Raw genomic sequence first — 23,215 nt, 5'->3', positions numbered from 1 at the left:
ATTTCATTATCCAATTCTTCAATCCTCGGCCGCTCTCTCACTCTCACGTCAACTCCTTCCTCTTCGCTCCAATTCCTATGCGAAATGAACACGAATTTGCAGACTCTCTTACATGTCCAAGCGCTTCCACCACGCTCGCATGCATTCCTCGTTCCCTCGCAAAGACTCGGGTCTCGGAAATTCACCACCAAGAGACGCGCTTTTAGTCTCCGACTGTGTAACAAGAGCTTCGGTTATGGCAGTGGAATCAGAAGCTCGGTGACTAGGGGAGTCAGCGAAGTGGAAGGAGAAGGTCGGCAGAAGGAGAAGCAGCCAGTGGCGAAGAGGGCTTACCCTTTTCACGAAATCGAGCCCAAGTGGCAGCGCTATTGGGAGGAGAATCGCACTTTTCGAACCCCAGATGAAATTGATACTTCCAAGCCTAAATTCTATGTCCTCGACATGTTCCCCTATCCCAGGTCTGACTCTTTCTCTAAAAGACCATGGACCCAGTTATGGTCACTCTATGTTTTGCTGTTTTGATTGATAAAAGTTGCACTGCTATCAGTTACTAAGGCTAAGAATGCAAGCATTAAGCATTTGGACGGGGCCAATTTGGGTTATCCGGTTTTTATGTGCCTGAGATTGTTTATGGCACTGAATTTGTAAAACCGTGGAAACCCATTTTTAGTTTGTCTATGTTTTGAAATTTGATCAATGAAGATATTCACTACTTGAGGTTTCTATGGTAACTATCCTAGGTATAAGCAATTGAAGTTTACTGGTCAATTTTTGAAAAATTCTGATTTTTTTGTGCCTGTGATAATTCGTAGTTTAAGTAAAGTACTATCTGTGAGTTGGGTGGTTGTGACCGAGGTTCCTGTGCTCATTTTCATCAACTGATGCAGTGGAGCTGGGTTACATGTTGGCCATCCGCTGGGTTATACCGCCACTGACATTCTCGCTAGATTCAAACGCATGCAGGGCTACAATGTTTTGCACCCAATGGGGTGGGATGCATTTGGATTGCCTGCAGAGCAGTATGCAATTGAGGTTTGTTTTGCTTTACTGATATATGGCTTTTTTGAATTTGTGTGGTGGTTATTCACATTTGTTTACAGGCCATTCCATGTGTCTAACAGACCGGAACTCACCCCAAAATTACTACATTGAGGAACATCAACCGCTTTCGTTCCCAGGTGATGTAATGTTCTTTTTATTTTATTTCTTTGTAATTGTGGTATGTTTAATGCACGTAAGTAGTAATGAATAAAGAGTTTATAAATTTCAATCTATGACTCAATGTCGATTGTGGCTCTGAATTCTACTGGAATTCTGTCAAGGACTAAGAATCCAGTACATGTCCAGAATCATCTGAGGGCGACTCAAAGATAAACTTCAAAACAATGTTTACCTATATTTGACATTATAGTTAAAGTTTTATGTTGAAGTTATGTGTGGCATGGAAGTTTGTAAATTTGATCTTATATTTAACTGTAGTGAGTCATAGCTTCTGGACTGTATTATGATATAGCATGGATATTCAATTATTTCGAGGATTTATAACCCTATTCATCTCTAGTCACACCAATCGACATGGGAGCTTTTCTTGTTCATGGGCTTTAGTGTAGCCTGTGTGTAGGAAACTCATTGTGTTTGGATATTTTCCAACAGAATTAGATATTGGCAATCTGCAATTACACTTTGAAATTATCAGTGATATCCTTGTTTATTTTGATTTTAATCATTTACCCTCAGAAATAGCATGCCTACGTTAATTTCCATCAGATGATCTGATTTTGATCTCAATGTGATATTTGCTTTGCAGCTTAAATCATTAGGCTTCTCATATGACTGGGATCGTGAGATTTCTACAACAGAACCAAATTATTATAAATGGACACAGTGGATCTTTCTTCAGCTGTTAAAGAGAGGGTTGGCATATCAGGTCTAGTACTATCTTGCCTGCACAATTTTCTGTTGATTCCTAGTATAAAAGAGTTCTGATGGTATACGTACTATGTGTTTAGGCTGAAGTGCCAGTCAATTGGTGTCCTGCTCTTGGCACTGTCTTAGCAAATGAGGAGGTGGTAGATGGTGTGAGTGAGCGGGGGGGTCACCCAGTTATAAGAAAGGTATTCTGGTTTAATACATCTATCTTTTATAAGCCATGAGTCCGATTTATAAAAGTTCTTCTCTTATTTCTAGTTTTTGAATGGTTGTATAATTTTACAGTGTCATTGTTTATTACCAAGCAGCCAATGAGGCAATGGATGCTCAAGATTACTGCATATGCTGATCGTCTTCTTGAAGATTTAGATGACCTAGACTGGCCTGAAAGTGTAAAGGAAATGCAAAGAAACTGGATAGGAAGGTCTGAAGGAGCTGAGATGGAATTTTGTGTTCTTGACAGTGGTGGACAGGAAAGAGAGATAAAAGTTACAGTATTTACTACCAGGCCTGATACCATCTTTGGAGCGACGTATTCCTCTTATTCCTAGTCTTGTTGCCTGCATTTTATAAATTTCATGCATTGGGTATTACCTTTTAGACAAGTTTTTGGTCATAATTATTCCTGGATTAGGATTCATTCTTATCAGTTGGTTGTTTGCAGCTACTTAGTTGTGGCTCCAGAGCATGTTTTGTTGTCATCATTGGTGTCTACAGCCCAGAGCAAATATGTATGTTATTACGTTTCCTTGATCAATTTGTCTCAAAAGGTTTCTTAGCGTTGGGTACTTAGAAAACAATGATATTGAGCACAGGTGGAGGAATATAAAGATCTTGCCTCAAGGAAGAGTGACCTTGAGAGGACTGAGCTTCAGAAGGAAAAAACTGGGGTCTTTACTGGTTGCTATGCCAGAAATCCTGCCAATGGGGAAGCTATCCCTATATGGGTTGCTGATTATGTCCTTGGAAGGTGTGCTTGGCTCATACTTCATTTCTTCCCTTCTTTATAGCATTTATCTGTTGGCAGATGCAAGTATGCTGAAGTTGCATACTTTAACTATATATGTTTTCTGGATTTTGAAATAGACCAGTTGATTATTTGACATGTTATGAAAATGTGTTGAATGAAATTGTAATTGGTTTTTGGAAATTTTTACTCAAAACTTCATTGTTTGTGCAGTTATGGAACAGGAGCAATTATGGCTGTTCCTGGACATGACACTCGTGACTATGAGTTTGCTTTGAAGTATGATATCCCGATCTGTTGCGTTGTGGCACCAGATGACAAAAGTCTCAGTGATTCTGGAAAGGCTTTTTCGGGTCAAGGCACAATTATAAATTCATCAAATTCAACTTTGGGGCTCGACATTAATGGCTTGTGCAGCAAAGAAGCTGCTTCTAAAGTGATCGAGTGGGTTGAGAAAACTGGAAATGGGAAGAAAAAGGTGCCTTCCTCAGTTTATCTGAAGCCTAAAAGATGGGGCTGTGGGTTTCTCTCTCTCTCTCCAAAGAGAGAGAGGGAGGGGTCTTGGGGGTTGTTACTTCCTGTTATACATTTGATATAATTTGTATTGGTTCAAACTTGTCTCTCTTTAGGTGAACTTCAAGTTGAGGGACTGGCTTTTTGCTCGGCAACGTTATTGGGGGGAGCCTATCCCAGTCATTTTGTTGGATGAAACTAATGAGACTGTTCCACTTCTTGAGACTGAACTGCCTCTTACCCTACCAGAATTGGATGATTTTACACCCACTGGGACAGGGGAACCGCCGCTATCAAAAGCACTGTCCTGGGTATTTTTAACTTTTTTTTTTTCCCTTTCATTTACTCTGCATATATGAATTGGTGTTTATATTTTGACTTTTTAAGTTATCATGATATAGACTATAATTTTAATGTTAATTATAAATCATATTGTAATCTATATTAATCTCAAAATGCCTGATGCATTTTTTGCTGGTTTATAATCTATTGTTCTCTAAACAAAACATCTGTTTTTTTTTCTTCTTTTTTTAATTAATTATTCTGTTTCCTACCCTGTAATCAAGATATTGGAACAGTTTAAGATTAGGTGATAATCTTGCCCTAGGCATTGGTGCAGGTGGTAAAGAGTTGGGATGGGGAGGTATTAGTTTAAATGTTTGTTCAGCATAAATAAATAAATAAATGTTAATCCCCCCAGATGCATGATTTTGTTTGGATGCTGGAAAATAGAGGTAAAGAAATGAACCACTAAGCTAGCCTTGTATTATTTAATCTCTGAGATAGTTCTGATTGGTCTCTTCTCAGTTTCTCTACTTTATTTTTCAGCAGTATTTTGACTCCTTTAGCCTTCATTAGGTTTTTACGCCTTCACTTTTGTGAATGATTTTCAGGTTAAAACTACAGATCCTTCATCTGGAAAAGCAGCTAAACGAGAGACAAGCACTATGCCACAGTGGGCTGGTTCTTGTTGGTAATGTGTTGGTTATGACATTCAATAGTTTGAATTACAGTTAGTTTCTTTTTTAGCTCTTAAGTTTTTGTCAGCAGTTATGACGTTCAATAGTCTGAATTTAGTTTTGTTAGGATGATGGGGATTCAGTTTGAATGGAAGTATCATTATCCTTGTTTTCAATTTTTTGTGTGCCCCATGCAAGACCTTTTTGATGCTTTTATTTCCCATGTCCAGGTACTATTTGAGATTTATGGATCCAAATAATTCAAAAGAATTAGTTGATAAGGCAAAAGAAAGGTAAGAGCAGATTTTAACAACACAATGTTTATTTTCCTTAATAATGTATCTGTGTTGATAATCTCTGGCATTTTTAGTTTTCGATATCAAATGATTTAATTTCTTATAATTTCTTAGCTTTTGAAGCATATTCTCTTCTTCAGGTATTGGAGCCCTGTTGATGTATACGTTGGTGGTGCTGAACATGCTGTTCTTCATTTACTTTATTCCAGGTTCTGGCACAAGGTTTGTGAACATGCTATTCTTCAACTTCCCTAGGGTGCTAGGATTGTGACGCACAGGAAATTCAACCTGTTTCTAAAGTTACCATGTCTGTTATCCTTAGAATTGTTGCGTTTCCATGTCTATTATCCTCATAATTGTTGCATTATCATCTATCAATACCATTACTGTTGTTGGTGTCTGGGATAACAAACAACCGTGCATCTCTTTTGAAATTAAGGTTTCTCTAGATTCGCTTGCATGCTTGCGGAGTGAGTCTAATTCTCGATGATATGTTTTGTTAGCTAAAAAATTGAGCTAGGGTTGTTGGATCTGATTGGGCGTGCTAGCTTCATATATAGGTCCAGTGAGGCAGGACGGCTCTTAAAATTGACGGTGGGCTGCCTGCAACTGAATTGTGGGTGGGCTAGTATAACAGGGAACAAGGCTGCCAGTAACAGTCTTCTGATAGCGAATTGGTTTGTTTCAATTTTATTTTCTGTCATTACGATACTTAATGTGATTGATATTTTCTATTTCAGGTTCTCTATGACATTGGTGTTGTCTCCACCAAGGAACCCTTCCAATGTGTCATAAACCAGGGTCTCATCCTTGGAGAAGTAAGTGTAGTTTCTTATGCATAATAAAGTAATACTCCATTGCAGTTTTTTAATGGTTCAGGTTGCAGGTTCAATATCTGGCTTTCCGTGATTCGGAAGGGAACTTTATATCTGCAGAGTTTGCTGATATGTTGGGTGAAAGTGACCAAGAAAGAATTCCTGAGGAGAAAGTACGTCCATCTGGATGCTTCAATAAATGTCCTTTCCATCTTAAATGCATTCATTCACTTGGTAGAGAGATAAGGCTGTATTCTGTCATTTCTTTTCTCCTTCCCTCTCTCTCCCTCTCTCTCTCTCTCTGTGTCCCCCTCCCCCCTTTTCCCCCCCTTTTTAACGAAATCATACTTATGTAGGTTGTGAAATCTGGGGATTCTTTTGTACTGAAAGAAAATCCAAAAATTCGTTTGCTGGCTCGTGCTCACAAAATGAGTAAAAGTAGGGGAAACGTTGTGAATCCTGATGACGTTGTTTCTGAGTATGGTGCAGATTCTCTTCGCTTATATGAAATGTTCATGGGACCACTTAGGTAGGTTTCCCTTAATTGTTTTGTTTTATCTTATTTGGAGGAGATTGTCCTGATCAATCTGTTCATTTAGGCAATGCTTCTAAATAAAGAGCACCTACAAAGATATGCTCATTTTTTACTTAATTGTTTCTTTTTATTGTGCTTCTAGAGACTCAAAAACTTGGAATACTAGTGGTATTGAAGGGGTCCATCGATTTTTAGGAAGAACTTGGAGGCTAATTGTTGGTTCACCTTCACCTGATGGTACTTTCAAGGATGGTACAGTGGCTGTTGATGAGGAACCTACCATGGAACAACTTCGTTCTCTCCATAGATGCATTGCTAAGGTCACATCTCAATTTCTGTGAATGTAGCTTCTCTTTGTGATATTTGTTTCGGTTGCTCCTCTCTCCTTTACAAGTCTTTTTGTCCGCATTCATATCGTTTCTTTTGCAACTTGTTAATCTCTTAATTCTAGTGGCTGTTCAAAGAGTGTATCTCCACAACCGTATTTTACTTGCATTGTATAAGTACACTTATTGCAAGGACATGGATATAGGTCTTGGGTGTCGGCAACCATCATGTGCAGAAAAGTTCATATGAAACTGTGCTTGTTATATAGTGTTCTTTATTTGTTAAGGTAAATGGTGTTCTTTATTTGTTAAGGTAAATGGTAGAGTTCCACATAAAGCAGATATTGATCTTTTAAACTGGAGGTTGATATCTCAAATGAGCAGCCATATGGCATGCGCCAAATATTTATATCCATATGGGGTGAGTAAGGTGAGCAGCCTGGGTATTACTACAAATTTATCATGGTTGTTAATATAGGTGTAATCACATGTTGTGAATGCTAGATTGCTTGAAGAAAATCCTGAAAGAGGGCTAGGGTGCAAATGTATGCATGATTCTGTCAGGCTTCAAGCTTGTAATTCGATAACAGATCAGTCTAACAGCTTTGTATTGTTAGGCTCATAATAATTGATGCTTCTTATAAGAATGAAATGTCAGGATTCTTTGTAAAAGAATTTGTGGAGCGTCAGGATCTGACACCTGCCTAGGAATGGTGCATCACATGGTCATAAGTCTCTGGCATTTATAAATTTAAGAAGAACCCTCTGATGAGTTGATTGCAATTTGCAGGTAACAGAGGAAATTGAAGGGACGCGGTTCAACACTGGAATTTCTGCGATGATGGAGTTCCTGAATGCAGCATATAAGGTTTTCTCCATAGACGTTTAGAACTAGTCTTCCAACTATTTCATTTTGGCCAAACTGCGAATTTGCTGACCAATGTGGTTGGCAGTTTGTTGACTTTGTCTGCGTGTGGAAGGATCCTAATATACTTTTTCATTATTTGAGCTTTCTGTTTTGAGTTTAAAAGATAAAATGACTCTTTTGGTGGACTAGGAGTGTCGATCAGCATAGGGAGAAATTTTTTCTCACTATGTGTAGCATTATGTTCATTGAGGAGGATGCCTGGCTTTATGATGTACCCTATTAACATTCTTATCTATAGGTTTTGGGAAAACTAAGGTTCTGCAATTTATATCTTAAATTCCCATTAGTGTCTTGATAGAGGCAAGGTTTGGTGATGTTATTACTTCCTGTGATTATTTTATGATAGTGTACAATATAGTTTAAAGAATGTGCGCCTCCCTGCCTGCCTCTTTCTTTTTTTAAGTAGACTTTTCCATGTTTTTTTTTCCAATGTCAACCTTTTGTTCTCTTATTGTTCTCATCTGTTCTCTATTTTGCGTTTTCAGTGGGATAAACATCCAAGATTAATTATTGAAGCCTTTGTAATTTTGCTTTCACCATATGCGCCTCACATGGCAGAGGAGCTCTGGTTACGCCTAGGACACTCGACGTCACTCACATATGAGCCTTTCCCCAAGGTTTTAGTTTGTATCTTTTTCAAATTATTTGGAATTTTCAGTAGCTTATCAATTTAATTTTAGAATAGTTTATATTCTTGAGGCCTTTAGGATACCATCTGAGTACCAATATTCATATATTGTGGAACAAAAGTGTTAGGGTTTGAGTATTCAGACTTCCTTATGGTAATATTACAAATTTGTCATTTGCATATGTTTGTCCCTACTTTGAAAACCTTATGTGCAGTTCCACCTAATATATGTTTAGGGGCTTTCTTTTTGCAGTTTCTTTCAAACATGAAGCATAGAAACATCTTAATCCGGGTGAAAGTTATATAATCATGCAAATTTTAGCTGGGAGATTGCTGGCTGTGGTTATGGATTTTTGTTGCAATAAACTATAATGATATACTTGAGCAAAAGATTTTCTGTACGGTAATAATTACTATAAACTTTGAGCTTAAGGAAGTTGACTTTTATTTTTCATAATTGAGTATGGAGAAGCACACTTTCACTTACATATATGTATACACACACACAGTGCACACACCACACACTTATGCAAAGACATGCAAGTATACATAAGAAGCGTCAGGAAGCCGTATGGCTTCGTTGTTTATTCTTTACTGAATTATGCCGGCAGAATATATTATGATTTTTGGACAACAGATGCAAAAATTTGATCCTCTAGAATGCAAGAGATTTGTAGATTTGTGGCCTGAACGATGGGGAGAAATGAATGCATTTTATATCTTCTTAGCCTGTGATATGGAGGCACTAGATGGACTTTTTCCTTAATATGATCAGTTATACTCATATGCTGCAATTGCAGGCCAACCCTGATTACTTGAAGGATTCCACTATCGTCTTACCAGTTCAGATCAATGGCAAGACAAGGGGTACGATCCAGGTCGAAGAAGCCTGTACAGAGGAGGATGCTTTCAAATTAGCTTCGGAGGATGAAAAACTCGCCAAATATTTGGTCGGGAAGTCTATCAAAAAGAAAATCTATGTACCTGGCAAGATCTTGAATGTTATCTTGGACCGTCAAAATGTTGAGGCTGGTGTCAGGTAGTCCCTACGATACCATGTCGGAGTCAGTGAAGCGCATTGGAAGAAGCAGCCATGAGTTTGCATGCACCTTCCAACTTGGTAACCCCCCTTCATTTCTCTGTTGGATGCAAATCTAAAGAAGGTTGAGGTGATTACAGATTACGCTTTCATCAGCCTATTCCCTTGTAGACAATAACAGCAAAGGAAGATTCTGCCTAAATTTTAGTATATACAACAATGTCATCAATAGAGCTGTCCAGCTCTGAATGCACATCCAAGAATCTTTTTAGATACATCTTAGGGCAGAATTCATCTACATGATGCTTTATACATTGATAACTTTATGTGACATTGAGTATTGGGTTTGACCTTGTGAATTGATTGGTAACCTATATCAATATGAGGGGGATCTCTCAATTTTCTTTCATTTAGTTGCTGTCATTCCAAATGGTAGGCAACCAAACAAGCATTGACTTGATAAAATTCAATTCAGTGCAATACAAATGGGTGACAATACAACCGGCAACATATTTTAATATAAACAGCGCCAAAGTTTGCCTCTAAACTCGGTTAGAGGATTTTTTTTAATTCAATTTATTAAATTAATATGTGTGCGTGTGATATTCGCTTGCATTGTCAATAGAGCGTGTAACTTATACATGTATTTTTTTAAATGTATGTAAAATTACATACTTTAAAGACATTAATTCAATTGAATTAGAACAGAATTTTGTTGTAAACGACTAGGACAAATCATCTTGTTTGGAAGCAGTGGAGGAATATTGTTATAAGAGAATTTTTTGGTCTATCTTATGATGATTCCCGTTCTGACATTAGTTTGAGTCGTTGACACTCACCGAACATCCTTGCAACCTTCCCAAATGGTTTCTTAGCTGCCACTCTACTCCAAAAAATAAAAAAAGAAGAAGAATATATCATATACCTTTCTCATTTTTCTTCTTTATTTGGGGATACCATCTCCATCTGGTTAATTCAAAGAGGGGAATTTTGTTTTATTTTAATATTAATGGTTATATTTTACCTCATCAATATTTAGCAACTTAATATATATTTAATTTAATCAATATAAAACAGGGCACTAAGATAGTGGGTGGACCCAGTGCACCGTCAGATTTGGCAAATTCGAACGCGGCTACACAGGTACTCGATCGGGCCGCATATTAAAATCACGGAACACGGCCCGTACATGACTCCGTGATTGCAACGGCTACGTGTTGATCCTTGAGTAAGTCTCTTTCTTCCCCATTCACACCTCAACAGAAAATCACACTTCCAAATTCCAAAAAGACGCGCACAGAAACACAGAAAGAAACAAACAAACAAACAGTACTTCGTCGTTTCAAATGCTCCTCTCTGTTCCTCCCTCCGCACAACCGCCAATCCTCCGATGTATTTCTCCATCTCAAACTCACTCTCATATATTTTCCATTTTCGTTTGTTTTATTGTAATTGATCTTTTTTAGGAGGAGCGATGACGAAGAAAGCGGCCCAACCTATAGCGGTTCGCCGCGTACTCTGGCTGAGTTGGAAGCTCGTGGTCCTCGTCTCCGTCGCCCTTTGTGCCCTCGCTCTCCTCAGACTCCACTCTCACTCCGACCTGACATCTTCTTTATCTCGCCCGCGGCCTCGAATTTATCGCCATAAATTCGAGGGCACCCCCAAGATCGCGTTCCTGTTTCTTGCGCGACGTAGACTCCCTCTTGATTTTCTCTGGGACTCTTTCTTCGAGGTTTTTGTTCCTTCGTTTTTTTTTATTGTTCGGACGATGAATTGGTTGGGATTCGAAGAGTTTATGAAGTTTGGGGCTTCTGTGGAATTGGCAGGGTGCTGACGTGGCGACCTTCTCGATCTATGTGCACTCGGCGCCGGGGTTCGTGTTCGATGAGTCGACGACGAGGTCGCTGATCTTTCGCGGGCGAGAACTGAAGAATAGCATTCAGGTGAGTGACAACGCGGCTCGAGTTTGTTGATTTATTGGTTTAGATTCTGTTTGGCTGCTGGCAAAAACGGAGGAAAGGAAATGAAAATCGAAGATTTTTTTTTTTGAACTTCGTTGTTATCGGGCTGAGTCGAGTCGAGCTTGTTTGAAAAATCTGCGTTCTTGAAGTTATAATTTCTCTGTTTGGTTGCTTAGTAAACATAGAATATGATATATATCTATTTTTTGAAATTTTCTCTGTTTCGTTGCTTAGTAAACATTGGATATTAAAAGACATAAAATTTACATTTATTTTTCTGTTTTCTGAACAGCAAAATGTTTGAAACCTAGCTCTGACCAGTAAGCTAAATAGTGATGATATAGATAACTGAGATAAGATCTTTTTGAATTATTAGTCTTGAATGTTGAAAATTAGGACGAACTTTTTGTTTCCCTTGTTTTCCCATATCTTCTTGGAGATCAAACGTAGTGATAATGACTTTTGTTTTAATCACCTTTTGGTTATTGGATGTTGTTGACATGGATGTGAATTGGGTGGTCATGTATTGTAGGTGGGATGGGGAGAATCGACTATGATTGCAGCGGAGAAGTTGTTACTTGAAGCAGCTCTCGAGGATCCAGCAAATCAAAGATTTGTTCTTCTCTCTGACAGGTCGGTGTCCTTACCATTGTAACAAATGATATATGTATATATATATATATATATATATACACACACACACACATACATATATTTCTGTTATTTGGGGGCTTCTAAATGCTTAAGAAATCTGCATACGACTTAGAATAACCATTGCACTAGTCTCATTCTAAAAGAGTTTGGTTATTTTCTTATTTTATTCGAAGTGTTGTGGCTTCTAAACTGGACTTTTGCAACATATTATGTCTGCTTACCCATCAACAGAATTGTTATGTCGTCCTTTTCTAAGTTTCTGTTTCTCTATATTCCAGTCATGTTCACTTGGCAATGTAGTATGCATTAAAGTTTCTCTTCTATATTGCAGTTGTGTTCCTCTGTACAACTTTAGCTACATATACAACTACGTGATTTCTTCTCCAAGGAGTTTTGTGGACAGGTAGATGGACGGCTTTAATTCTTGAGGTGCTGAGCACTAATTCTTTTTAGATGCCTCAATATCAATGGAAAGTTTTCTTTGCTATTAATTCACCTTTTTGGCTTGTTTGTCAATTGAAGAATTCTTAAGTTGTGATTCGTGTAGTTAATTTTGTTGTAGCTTTCTTGATAAGAAGGAGGGCCGCTACAACCCAAAGATGTCACCTATAATACCAAAGCGGAAATGGCGAAAAGGGTCCCAGGTTATGTATCTTTCATGACCTTTGCGTGCATCCTAGTTTCCTTCCCTCTCACTTTGGTGTCAATTATAAAAAGAATTGTTGTTTTATGTTTCCATTTAGTGTGTACTGCAGAGTTGACAAAGAAGTAAATTTCGATTTACCATGTAGTTTTCTTACTTTGGTACTCTTATATGTGATAAAATGTCAGACTAGTTGGCTTAGAATCAGGGGTTTAAGTTGTGTGAAATGTGGATATAAGAAGTTGCTGTAGATATCCATAGGATATTGCTTCTTGAGCCTGGCCTTAACTCTGGGAACTACCTTCTGTTAAAGACCATCAGTTCCACTTTGAAGGTTGCAGAGGCTGTCTTCTTTGTTTGGGGGAGCCACATAAGAGTCTTCAAAAGCACTAGTTATTCAGATGTCATTATCATTTAACCGAGGATCAGGATAGCATTTTTATTGCTACAGATTCATACTCTGCTCTAAGATGATTTTGATTTTGCAATTGCAGTGGATCACTTTACTTCGAAGCCATGCAGAAGTCATTGTAGATGACGAGGCTATCCTTTCAGTATTTAAGAAGTTTTGCAAGGTATGTAATTGAGTGTTTTATATCAGGGTTTCATATTTTACCCTCACTCTGATGTGGTGCTCAAAACTTCAAATGTCTCTCTTTGTGATCATTTATAAGAAAGTAAGGTTAATTAGCAAAATTACACCGGTTGTGAAGGCTACCTCTGCATAAATGTTTTGTTCGCCATTAAAAACTTTTGTAATCATATCTTTTGCTAATTAAAAAATAATAATGTCTTACCTTTACTATTTTGAGAGTATGACTGTTTTAAGATGTATTCTTATGCTTTTCTTCTTTATATCGAAGTCAATACCATGCATGGTTGGTCTTGCAATTGTGACCTTAGCCTTTTGCTGTTTTTATGAGGAAGTAGAAATGCCATTTGAGCTATACCTCATTGTGTATATTTGCAGCCCCATAGCAGAAATAAAGTGCCATTCTAGAATAGAAAATTTCAAGTTGACAGAAAGTAGTTCAAAGCTGAAATTTCAGTTTTTTCAATATGCAACAACTTATTTAAGTGCTTCTCATATTGCAGAGACGCCCCCCTCTAGATGCAAGAAAGGGAAAGCTGAATCTTGTGAGTGATCTTTGATTGCTGACTTTTGCAGATGGATGAAGAAGATAGTTTCCCTTCCCTTTATCTCCAATTAATTTATTTAATATCATTTTGCAAAAAAATTCTCCTAGAGTAATTGTGTAACAATTTACTGGTTTCTAGTTTAAGTTCATAAATTTGAGGTTGATGTCTACAATAGAGTTTATATGCAGTCAATACTTTAAAGAGCACCAGCTTCATCAATATGGGAAATGCACTTGCAAATTCATACCCTTTTGACACATAGATTTTATATAATTTCTATACTAGGATGTTTCTTCTTCTTCTTCTTCTTATTTTTTTTTTTGGGTATTTTCCCTCCCTCTTCTAGCAGCAGAACTGAATATGCACATAATAAATAAAGTGGGCACGCATATAAATGCTAAAAGAGAAATAAAGTTGCTCTCTTCATGTTGCTTTACTTGGCTTATAGTGAAGGAGGAGTTAAGCTTATATCTTATAGATTGTCTTGCAGATGTTCTTGCGACAGTTCGCTTTATCTTATGTTAAAGAAATATATATATTTTCCCCTTTCAATTGAATGATAATGTGTTCTGATTTTGGTCTAAATACCAAATGCAGAAACTTCAGAAGCAACATAACTGTATTCCTGATGAACACTATGTGCAGACATTGCTTGCGGTATGTCTTGGATTTCCCTTGTATCTTTGTTAAATTTTTGCAGCATACTGTGGTTGTGCTTTCAGCACAGTTATCATTGCTATTTAAGCAAATCTAATGATTAATCTCCGTCAATTAATTAATATTGACAGCTTCATTTATTTGTGCTCTATATTGATTGGTTCCACGAGTATCATGAGTTCCAATTGGGATCGCTATTATTTATTTTTGTTCTTTATTCTTCCATTTTAGATGAGTGATCTTGAAGGTGAACTTGAACGACGAACATTGACCTACACCCAATGGAACCAGTCTGCTACAAAAATGGAGAATAAAGGCTGGCATCCTTTTACATTCGACTTTGAAAATGCTGGGCCTAAACAAATCAAGGAAATAAAGGTTGTCATATCACCTCACTTCCTTTGATTGCTGATTTTATATACTTAGAGATAAATTGGCCGACGTGATTTTCTCATTAAATCTAGCCACCTTTGTTTAAGCCTTTGTCCTTGTGATTGTGTCATGGGGCAAAATTACTCTGCCCTTGGGATGGATAGTTGAAAATGGAAATGGGTTTCTTGAAAAGAGATGTGAAAAGTGCGAGTAATTCTAGAAGTCTCTCTTGTATTCCCCTTGAATCCATCCAAGAATGATGTGGCTATTTAAATCATCATTTGATCAAAATCCAATAATAATAAATTACAAGCTCAATGGTGATTTTAATAGCCACATTATTTTTAGAGGGACTCAAGAAGGACACAAGAAGGACTTGTAGCATTACTCGAAAAAGACTGCCAAGTGAAAAAAAATGATGAAAAGACATTTTCACCTTTTTAAGTAAATGAAACGTGAAAATGTTGTTGATTAACAATGATGCCCTAAAATCTTTCCCTTCAAGATTCTGCTACAGTAACTGTTTTCTGTCATTTCTCCTGGTTACCCATACATTGAACATGCTATGTCACTATATTGGTTTTAGTTCAGTATCATTTGTACATTTTCCTCATACCCCCTTTTGTTGTTTAACTTGTCTGTTTTGATTCAACAGAACGTCAACCATGTATACTATGAAACTGAGTTCCGAACAGAATGGTGTCGTAGTAGTTCTACCCTTGTTCCCTGCTTTTTGTTTGCGAGGAAATTTTCTCCGGGAGCTGCTTTTCGGCTCTTGAGCGATGGAGTGGTCCGTCGCACTGATGCCTCCGAACTGTTAGATTCACCCCCGTGATTTATGGCTATGTTCTTACATCTCTCTAACAATCAAGTGACGCAATTAGAATTATAATTTGGGTAGCAAGAGGAATGCCCACCAACGGCTTACACATATCATACATTACACACGGCAAATGTTTTGACACTAGAGACTGAAAGAATTGTAGCTGCGGCTGATCAAGTTATTTCCAGGGAAGAAGAGTTGCTGGGTCTAAGAGATCGTAAGAGATCTTATTGGGTAGTTTTACTTGGTTGTATTTTCACAGCAGTTTGATCCATTGCATTCTCTACAAAGCTTAAAATTTGTAGTTCGGTAAAAAATTTCATATTCTAAATGTTTGTTTTTCTTCAAATTAAATGACTGATGGTGATGCTGAAAACATATATATATATATATACTAAACCTAGCCGGGAAAAAAAAAAGAAAAAAAAAAAAGGAAAATATTAATAGCCCCGTTTGTCAATGCGTTTGCTTCTTGTTTGATGAAGTGTTTTGGTTTTGAGAACAAAAAAACAAAAGATAGAATAAAAAATTTAACAGCCAGAGCTAATGATATGCAATAATAAAAATTAAATGTAGTGGAGTAGATATTCTTTACTATTTTCTTTTTTGAAAAATGAAAGTATGCATTATTATGTTAATTCACATTTTAGTGATTGAATAAGAAGTATTACATAATATAAGAAACTTATAATAAAATTTACAATATCTTTAGCAGTTTGTCAAATCAACGTATACAGGACTTTTAGTAAAAGTTACAGTACTCTTAGCGGCACACGATTGGCAAATCTGGAGAGAGAATGGAGGAGGAGGATAATAAGCTATTATCAACATCGTCTCAAACAACAAATAATAATGAGCTACTCTATGTGAAGCAAACTGCCTCAAACAAATAAGGAACAAGAGTAGGAATTCTGTATATGTACCTAATTTAGAGGTTAACGACAAAGTTAACATAATAAACAAACAATAAAAGAATGAATAAATCAATGGCCACAGACAGGATCAAGACGAAGATTGCTAACAGATTCCTAATGGATAATGGGCACAAGGATCATGCATCGTGGATTAATCTGCCGTCCCACATCGTGTGTGTGTGTGTGTGTATAGAGCGGAGTGATATCTTTCAAATTTAAGCACGGAGCTCAAGAGGATGATCTTTCCATCCTCTTTTACGAGCCCTGCGCTCCCACATGGCAGTAAGTTTCTTCTGTGCTTCCAGTGTTGCTTCAGCCTTCTCCCTTGCCTCCTCACAGGTTTCCATCCCTGAACTGCACTTGTCTGCATCCTTCTGATACTGGGAAGCGATTTTCTTGGCCTCTAAGAGAGCCATGTCAACACGCTGCTGGTTTTCCCGAGCTTCAGCTTCTCTAAGCTTCACTTCCTCTGACAACAGATCCATAAAACTCTTCTCCATTTCTTCACTGACCTCAGGGTCACGCTTCATACAATCTAAAGGAAATAATACCAATTCAGATTCAGAGGATTCCACAGTTCAGGGATATGCTGCTGTGTTATAGCTTTTAATCTGCTCAGTTAGCTTAATTGCATTACTATCCATGAAATAATTCTGTCAAGTGCCTGATACCAATCTAAAGCAATGTGAGACTTATGCTATAAAGTAACAGCAATTTTAACCTTAATAAAAAAGAAAAAGAAAAAAGAAAAATGAGGATGAATCCGGTCAAGGCTGGGCCCCTTTGGGGCCCATGCTGGTCAGGTAAACCCTAGATACACGATCCCGCCCGCAAGAACTGTGTATTAGGTAATTGAGTTTGGACCCAATTATGTTATATCAATTCCTGAGTCTACTGACTACTACCCGATGTGGAGCTTAATCACCCACACTAACGCGTGTATCCTTTGACACCTTTGACAAAGGTGAATTCCATGCCCATGTTAATATAAGGGGTAAGAGGGATCACTGGGTAAATTTTGCAGTTGGAGGCAGGTGAATGTCATCCAGATGCAACTATCATATTATAGAGCAAGAAAAACTAATCAGACCATTCTTCTCTTTTACTACATAAATGTAATACTTAATAAGACAAGAAACAGCAAACTCTCTGATAACATTAAACAAAGTGATTTAGTTGTTTGTTGGCTTCATTATCATCTCTGAATGATGGTTTATAGCTTGGCTAATTTGTAATATGGGGAAGAAAAACTGACCTGTAAAGGAATGGTTGATCAATCCTGCAGAAAAAAACCAGAAACAGAGACACCAACATTGATAAAGCATGCACTTCAACTAGCAATTCAGCTTAGAACACAACAAAGAAATTTCACAATTAATGCCTCACTCCAACACAACATTTACACAAACAAACAAAGAGCATACTAGGGCCAAAAAGGCCAAACCTTCTTGTATGACACAAAATTATTCCTAATGTCTAATATGCTCAACTTCTTTCCTGTCCTGGAAAGTCTCCACATGAAGGCCACCTTAATCCAAAAGCTTAACCCAGTTATATTATATTATATCAACCGCTTAATTTATGACCACCAAGTTAACACTCACACTTATATTGTTGCAAGAACATACTCACTTACCAGTTGGCAGTTGAGTTAACTCAGGGGACTTCAACCATGAACTTGATCAATCATAATCACACTTCTAACATTGTTCGTTCTAAACTCCTCACACTCTCACATGGGCTAAAGTTTTCCTCCAAATTGGGCTGAACAAAAATTCCTCCAGCTCAGTATATTAAACTACATTTGTCATTAGTGATGTTATTATCATGGCTATACTAAAAATGCACGTAAGAGTTATGTGTTTTAATAACATAAGTCATTTTATTAAACTGAATTTAGAAAATTTCATCAACCCAATTTGAACTTCTAACGTTTATACTCTGAACATCAAACAATTATACTAAAATGGTATTATCATATGGAAAATTTACATTAAACTTACACATACAGATAATTTTTTTTTTTTTTTTTTTTTAATTCTAATAATGGCTCGTGACGTGTGAATCAAAGTTAGTTATAATATAGAAAAAAAATAATAATAAAAAAGTAAAAAAAGAAATAAAAGGAGTTACCGTCGGGGAAGGAAAGAAGGGGATGAGAAGAGCAATCGCAGTGGCAAGGAGGGCAACGATGATAGGAGGAGGAGGAAACGTGGCGGCGAGCGGCGGTGAGGACCTCGGAGAGATGGTGGTACAAGGGTCGGCCCACAATGTAGGCCGCTAAACACAGGCCCATCAGGACCATCCCTATCTTCAACGCTCTTTGCTGCTTACGGCTCCTCCTACCCATCTCTCTCTCTCTCTCTCTAGAATTCCTGTCTTGGAAGTGAACCGGCCGAAGAAGAAAAGGCGGGGGGCGATCTAGGTTCTACGACGCCGTATTGTTGTTATATGTATTTGTGTACGGCAGAGAAACCTGCGAACTTATTTAGAGGCTGCCACCTGGAAACAGAAATTTAAATTTTGGGATGGTGATAGAATTTCAATATAATACGTATTTATTTCAGTAATTATTTTTAAATCAAATAATTTGGATATAATACGTATTTCAATACAATATGTATTTATTTCAGTTATTATTTTATCATATTTTAGAAGTGATAATGATGTTGCTGGAAAATCTTAATAATTTATGCTTTATTTGTTTCAATGTAAAACATTTTCTATAAATAATACTTTGTTGTTGTTTAATTACATTTGTAAAATATTTTGAGTCAATCGTAAAATCAAAGGTGACGGTTCCAAATGAGATAAGAACTTTTTCTACTCTAAAACTTTTTTTTCTCTTTCATTTTCTCAACAAATTTACTAACTTCAACATCGAAAACTCTCTTGTCGACTGGCGCTACAGATTGGGCATCGTATGGTCCGGCCATGCAAAAATGTACTTTTGCAATGTCAACAAAGAAGGTCAACTATATTATGCCATTCTTCAACATAAATCTCAAAAAGTTACATTAATTCTTAAATTCTTCTCAAATTGATAAGAAAGCAAAATGTAATATAAATTTATGAGGCATGATAAAAACACAATTTTTTGGCCCAACTTTTCTTTTATGTGGTCATTTTTTTAAAAACAAAATAAATAAAAAAATTCTGAAGCAATAACATCCTATATGGTCCTTTATTTATTTATTTATTTAAATGGTCTTTTTCTTCATAATAATCACCATTTTTTTTTTTTTTTTTTAAAAAGAAGACCATTTTTATAAAGAAAAAGGCCATTTCTTTTTTTTTTTTTCTTTTTTTTCTTTTTTTTTTAAATACCAAATAAAAAAGGACCTTCAGAATTTTTTTTTTTTTTTAAATAAATAAGAGAAAAGTTGTGCTAAAGTTGGGCCTTTACCATTTCTCTAAATTTATTTGAAGAATGTAATATAAAAGGAAATTATATCTACTCAACTTTTAAGTCGTCAGTTGTCAATTTTAAGTCGGTGAGATAATAAAAGAATTTAATCACAATCTTTGAAATGATTTGGTTCACTGTGAGATCGTCCTATGACTGCCACACAAAAAAAGCAGCAGCAAAGCATAACCAAGTTCTCTGAACATGACTTCTAACAGACAAAATTGTTTAAGCTGTGTTGAAGAATATCAAACTTCAAATTGGATTAATAAATAAAGTCCCAATTGCCCAATGAATCACTAGAATATGTCACAGTAAAATGCAAATTTCTAACAAATGAGAGCTTATAGAGAGAAACTCAGTTCTGTCATTGATTTACTTGCTAGAAAAAAAAAGGTTCACTCACTTCCCCCTCACCCAAAACCACAGTTTCTTCAGAGTAACATACCCAAAAAAGAGGCTTAACCACATAGTTTTTTCCATGCAGGCAATGCTTGAGCATCTTAGCTTGACTTTCTTTTGTGCAGAACTGTCATCTATAATAATGAACATAGTAATTGTCCCATGGAGTTCAACAACACTCCTATAAACTCCAAAATTCAAATCCTTGTTCTACTTGAGTGCTTCAACTTCTTAAGCAAGTTTCAGTAAAAATCAAAATTCTAAATCTCATGTCCCTTGACACAACAGGCATCCCAAAACATTGGCTGATGGGATTTTTGTTTAAGAAGCTTTAGGCCACTCTTACCCACATTTTCAGGATATATCAAGTACTTGGGTGGTCTTATCGTTAACGCCCATTTTCCTCATTTCCCAGTTCACAGCTTTCAATATTGTCACTATATCTTCAAATTGAGGATGTGAATTGTGATCCGAAAAGAACGTGGTAAGGGTCCCATGCAGTTCAATAAAACTCCATCCAGGGAGTTTCTTCAAGCCGAGAGACCTCATTTGGGTCCACACCTCACCCACGTCATCCCATTGATTCATTGAAGCATAGCTGTGTGCCAGTTGCACATAGTTACCAGCATTTGCAGGCCTCAACATGAGAATATCTCTGGCAATTATCTCACCAAGTTCATCTTTACCATTGGCCCGGCAAGCATCGAGGAGTATGCCTAGAACATCCATTGAGGGTTCTGGAAACATCCTCTTGTAAAAGTTAAATGCCTCCTCTACCCTTCCAGCACGACTGAGAAGATCAACAATGCAACCACGGTGTTCAAGGTTTGGCGCAATACCAAAATCTTCTGTCATAGACTGGAAGATGCTCATGCCCTCGTGGACAAGCCCATTATGACTGCAAGCTGACAGAATTGAGAGGAAAATGACATGGTTTGGTTCAATTCCAGTGCCCAGAAACTCTGAATACATCCTCAAAGCAGTCTCCCCTTTGCCATGACTACCATATCCTGCAATTATTGTGCTCCATGAGACCAGATCTTGCTTTGCCATTCCATCAAAACACTTCTGGGCAGTATCTGAGTAACCACATTTAGAGTACATGTCAACCAAAGCCGTGTCAACCAAGATGCACGGTCTAAGGCAACTTCTAATTACAAAGTTGTGGATCCACTTTCCCTGATGAAGTGCCCCAGTGGAAGCACAAGCTTGGAGAAGGGACACAACGGTTATTGAATCAGGTCTTTGAAGGTTTATCCTCATTTTATGGAAGAGGAACAAGGCTTTACATATATGGCCATTTTGAGCATAGCCAGCAACTATTGCATTCCAAGAAACCAAGTCTCTTTTGGCCATCCTATCAAAAACAGCATAACTTTGATCCAAATGACCGCATTTAGCATACATAGTAACAAGAGAATTTTGAGCAGGGACGTCTAATGTCATTCCTTGCCTTAATATGTAACCATGAATTGAGGTCCCCAGATCAAAAGAACCCAGTTGTGCACAAGCTGCAAGAGCACTAGCTATTGTAGCAGTAGATGGCTCCACTCTCGATTTTAACATTTGACAGAAAATAGTAAGTGCCTCATCCGCACAATCATTTTGCACAAGCCCTGAGATCATTGCCGTCCACAGGACAACATCCTTGTCTGAGGTCTGTTCAAATATCCTAAATGCAATGTCAATATTCCCACATTTTAAATACATGACTATGAGTGATGTTTCAACATGTGCATCCAAGTAAAATCCAGTTCTCAAAATCTTCCCATGAACTAACTTTCCCAATTCAAGATTGCCCTGTGCTGCGGTCACAGACAGCAGAGACCCAAATGTCAGCTGGTCAAGATCTGTACCTTCAATTCTCATTCTATCTAAAATCTGCAAAACTTCTCTAATATTGCCAGTCTGGGTATAGCCCGAAATCAAAGAATTCCATGAAACTATGTCCCTGTGATCCATAAATTCAAAAAATTCCTTAGCATCCTCAATGCTTCCACATTTACCATAAACGTTTAATATAGAATTTGCTAAAGCTATATCAGACTCAAAACCATACAAAATTGTACAACCATGCAAACACTGCACATGGGCAAGCTCAGGAGCTCCAGAGAGCATGCTCAAAATTGTAACTGAACTGGGCTCAATTCCTTGGCGCCGCATCTCATTATACATAGAAAACGCCATATAAGCATCACCCGTGCGCGAATAACATCCAATGATCGCAGTCCAAGGAACAACATTTCTTGCAGGCATTATGTCAAAAACTTTGTGAGCGTTGTTTGTGAACCCAAATTTGGCATAGAAGTTGATCAAAGAAGACGCAATATAAGGGTCAGAAGAGTACCCATTAACAATAACACGTTGATGGAATGAGAGGCCATGCGAGAACAGGTGCAGAGAGGTACAGGCTTTGAGAAGACTAGGGAAGGTAAAGGCGTCTGGAGGGGTGTTGGTATTGAGCATAGAGGAGTATGTGAGGAACACTTCATGGTGGGCGCCTTGCGATGAGAGACGGTTGATGAAAGAGTTGAATGACTTGGTGGTGGTAGGGTGTGATGGCGGCGGCGGTTTAAAGGGGTGGAAGAGAGAAGGTTTTAGCTTGCTCATAACTCATGTTAGAAGGCATGACATGAAAGAAAGTTGGCTTGAAATTACCCAAAGCATGGGGGCCGCGGAAAGACACCTGAAGAGCAAACAGAATCACAAAGTACAAGTTTGATTTATATGGTGGCTTTCCCCACATGCCCAACGTATACTGGCTCAGCTTTTGTCCCTCGGAATGCATTTGTCGAAACAATTCAAGAGCTTCCATTCCATTTCACAACCATATCGACAATACTCTGATATAAGAGAAGACCAAGCAATAGAACTTCTATTCGGAGTCTCATCAAAAAGTATTCTAGCTTCAGCGAGCATTCCTGAATTCGCATAAGCAGCAAATCATCGTGCTCCAACTAAACTCGTCCCTATCAGACATTTCACGGGCTTCACCGAGCAGTCGAGTCGGCAGTCGGCTCGAATCAAACCCAGGATTCACAATGCCATGAACGAAATGAGTTAAATCTATGTGATTGAATTGATGGCATGATTTGTGAGAGAAACTCAAAATTCCTAGATTCTTGAACACAAGTAGCTTGATCTCGCAGTCTTTTGCTCTGAAAATATTATGTAGTATCTCAGTTTAAATAGATTTTCCAACTGGAACGACATGTAGTTGTTCCTTTTTAACTTTTCGGGTCAGACCCTCGATACCTTTTGGGTCGTGTGCGAAGTACAACCAGATCATGGACCGGGCTCCGGACCTA

The 23,215-nt window shown here is 37.6% G+C and overlaps 4 protein-coding genes across 5 annotated transcripts; 2 read left to right on the top strand and 2 right to left on the bottom strand.

Moving 5' to 3' along the window:
* Window positions 1-22: 22 nt before the first annotated feature.
* On the top strand, window positions 23-9,344 carry EMB2369 (tRNA synthetase class I (I, L, M and V) family protein). Its single transcript, XM_059582227.2, has 20 exons — window positions 23-458; window positions 888-1,032; window positions 1,122-1,178; window positions 1,808-1,927; window positions 2,010-2,114; window positions 2,238-2,461; window positions 2,594-2,660; window positions 2,745-2,899; window positions 3,110-3,374; window positions 3,526-3,720; window positions 4,303-4,382; window positions 4,599-4,661; window positions 4,805-4,886; window positions 5,405-5,482; window positions 5,551-5,652; window positions 5,836-6,008; window positions 6,157-6,334; window positions 7,131-7,208; window positions 7,754-7,885; window positions 8,697-9,344. The coding sequence occupies exons 1-20, from the start codon at window positions 85-87 to the stop codon at window positions 8,937-8,939; spliced, it is 2,916 nt and encodes a 971-aa protein (XP_059438210.2). The 5' UTR covers window positions 23-84; the 3' UTR covers window positions 8,940-9,344.
* Window positions 9,345-10,123: 779 nt separating this feature from the next.
* On the top strand, window positions 10,124-15,539 carry LOC132171446 (Core-2/I-branching beta-1,6-N-acetylglucosaminyltransferase family protein). Its single transcript, XM_059582756.2, has 11 exons — window positions 10,124-10,327; window positions 10,402-10,667; window positions 10,762-10,878; window positions 11,429-11,529; window positions 11,882-11,953; window positions 12,113-12,194; window positions 12,688-12,768; window positions 13,289-13,330; window positions 13,931-13,990; window positions 14,222-14,368; window positions 15,018-15,539. The coding sequence occupies exons 2-11, from the start codon at window positions 10,410-10,412 to the stop codon at window positions 15,195-15,197; spliced, it is 1,140 nt and encodes a 379-aa protein (XP_059438739.1). The 5' UTR covers window positions 10,124-10,327; window positions 10,402-10,409; the 3' UTR covers window positions 15,198-15,539.
* Window positions 15,540-15,898: 359 nt separating this feature from the next.
* LOC132172094 (transmembrane protein, putative (DUF1068)) lies at window positions 15,899-18,514 on the bottom strand. Of its 2 annotated transcripts, XM_059583536.2 has the most exons (3): window positions 18,233-18,514; window positions 17,355-17,378; window positions 15,899-16,634 (listed from the first exon to the last, which is right to left on the bottom strand). In XM_059583536.2, the coding sequence occupies exons 1-3, from the start codon at window positions 18,447-18,449 to the stop codon at window positions 16,315-16,317; spliced, it is 561 nt and encodes a 186-aa protein (XP_059439519.2). In that variant the 5' UTR covers window positions 18,450-18,514; the 3' UTR covers window positions 15,899-16,314. The 2 variants fall into 2 exon arrangements, with proteins under 2 accessions (XP_059439519.2, XP_059439520.1); XM_059583537.2 differs by lacking the exon at window positions 17,355-17,378.
* A 1,280-nt stretch (window positions 18,515-19,794) lies between these two features.
* LOC132171443 (Tetratricopeptide repeat (TPR)-like superfamily protein) lies at window positions 19,795-22,898 on the bottom strand. The gene has a single exon (XM_059582754.2). It carries the CDS (start codon window positions 22,515-22,517, stop codon window positions 20,262-20,264), a length of 2,256 nt encoding a protein of 751 aa, XP_059438737.2. The 5' UTR covers window positions 22,518-22,898; the 3' UTR covers window positions 19,795-20,261.
* Window positions 22,899-23,215: the final 317 nt, after the last annotated feature.

This window comes from Corylus avellana, chromosome 1 (assembly GCF_965113065.1).
Source record: "Corylus avellana chromosome 1, dhCorAvel1.hap1.2, whole genome shotgun sequence".
NCBI lineage: Eukaryota > Viridiplantae > Streptophyta > Magnoliopsida > Fagales > Betulaceae > Corylus > Corylus avellana.
The sequence above is the reverse complement of the archived record's forward strand: the minus strand, read 5'-3'. Positions and strand labels throughout refer to the sequence as shown.

What these genes read in the sequence shown, in the direction of transcription:
- LOC132172094 (XM_059583536.2), bottom strand. Translation starts at nt 18,449, where the DNA reads ATGGGTAGGAGGAGCCGTAAGCAGCAAAGAGCGTTGAAGATAGGGATG. An exon ending in CCTTCTTTCCTTCCCCGACG is followed by an intron (nt 17,379 to 18,232) that starts GTAACTCCTTTT and finishes TTTTTTCTGCAG; the next exon opens with GATTGATCAACCATTCCTTT. An exon ending in GATCAACCATTCCTTTACAG is followed by an intron (nt 16,635 to 17,354) that starts GTCAGTTTTTCT and finishes TATTTCCTTTAG; the next exon opens with ATTGTATGAAGCGTGACCCT.
- LOC132171443 (XM_059582754.2), bottom strand. Translation starts at nt 22,517, where the DNA reads ATGAGCAAGCTAAAACCTTCTCTCTTCCACCCCTTTAAACCGCCGCCG.
- LOC132171446 (XM_059582756.2), top strand. Translation starts at nt 10,410, where the DNA reads ATGACGAAGAAAGCGGCCCAACCTATAGCGGTTCGCCGCGTACTCTGG. An exon ending in AACTGAAGAATAGCATTCAG is followed by an intron (nt 10,879 to 11,428) that starts GTGAGTGACAAC and finishes CATGTATTGTAG; the next exon opens with GTGGGATGGGGAGAATCGAC. An exon ending in AACAAATCAAGGAAATAAAG is followed by an intron (nt 14,369 to 15,017) that starts GTTGTCATATCA and finishes TTGATTCAACAG; the next exon opens with AACGTCAACCATGTATACTA.
- EMB2369 (XM_059582227.2), top strand. Translation starts at nt 85, where the DNA reads ATGAACACGAATTTGCAGACTCTCTTACATGTCCAAGCGCTTCCACCA. An exon ending in TCAACCGCTTTCGTTCCCAG is followed by an intron (nt 1,179 to 1,807) that starts GTGATGTAATGT and finishes TTTGCTTTGCAG; the next exon opens with CTTAAATCATTAGGCTTCTC. An exon ending in AGGGTCTCATCCTTGGAGAA is followed by an intron (nt 5,483 to 5,550) that starts GTAAGTGTAGTT and finishes TTCAGGTTGCAG; the next exon opens with GTTCAATATCTGGCTTTCCG.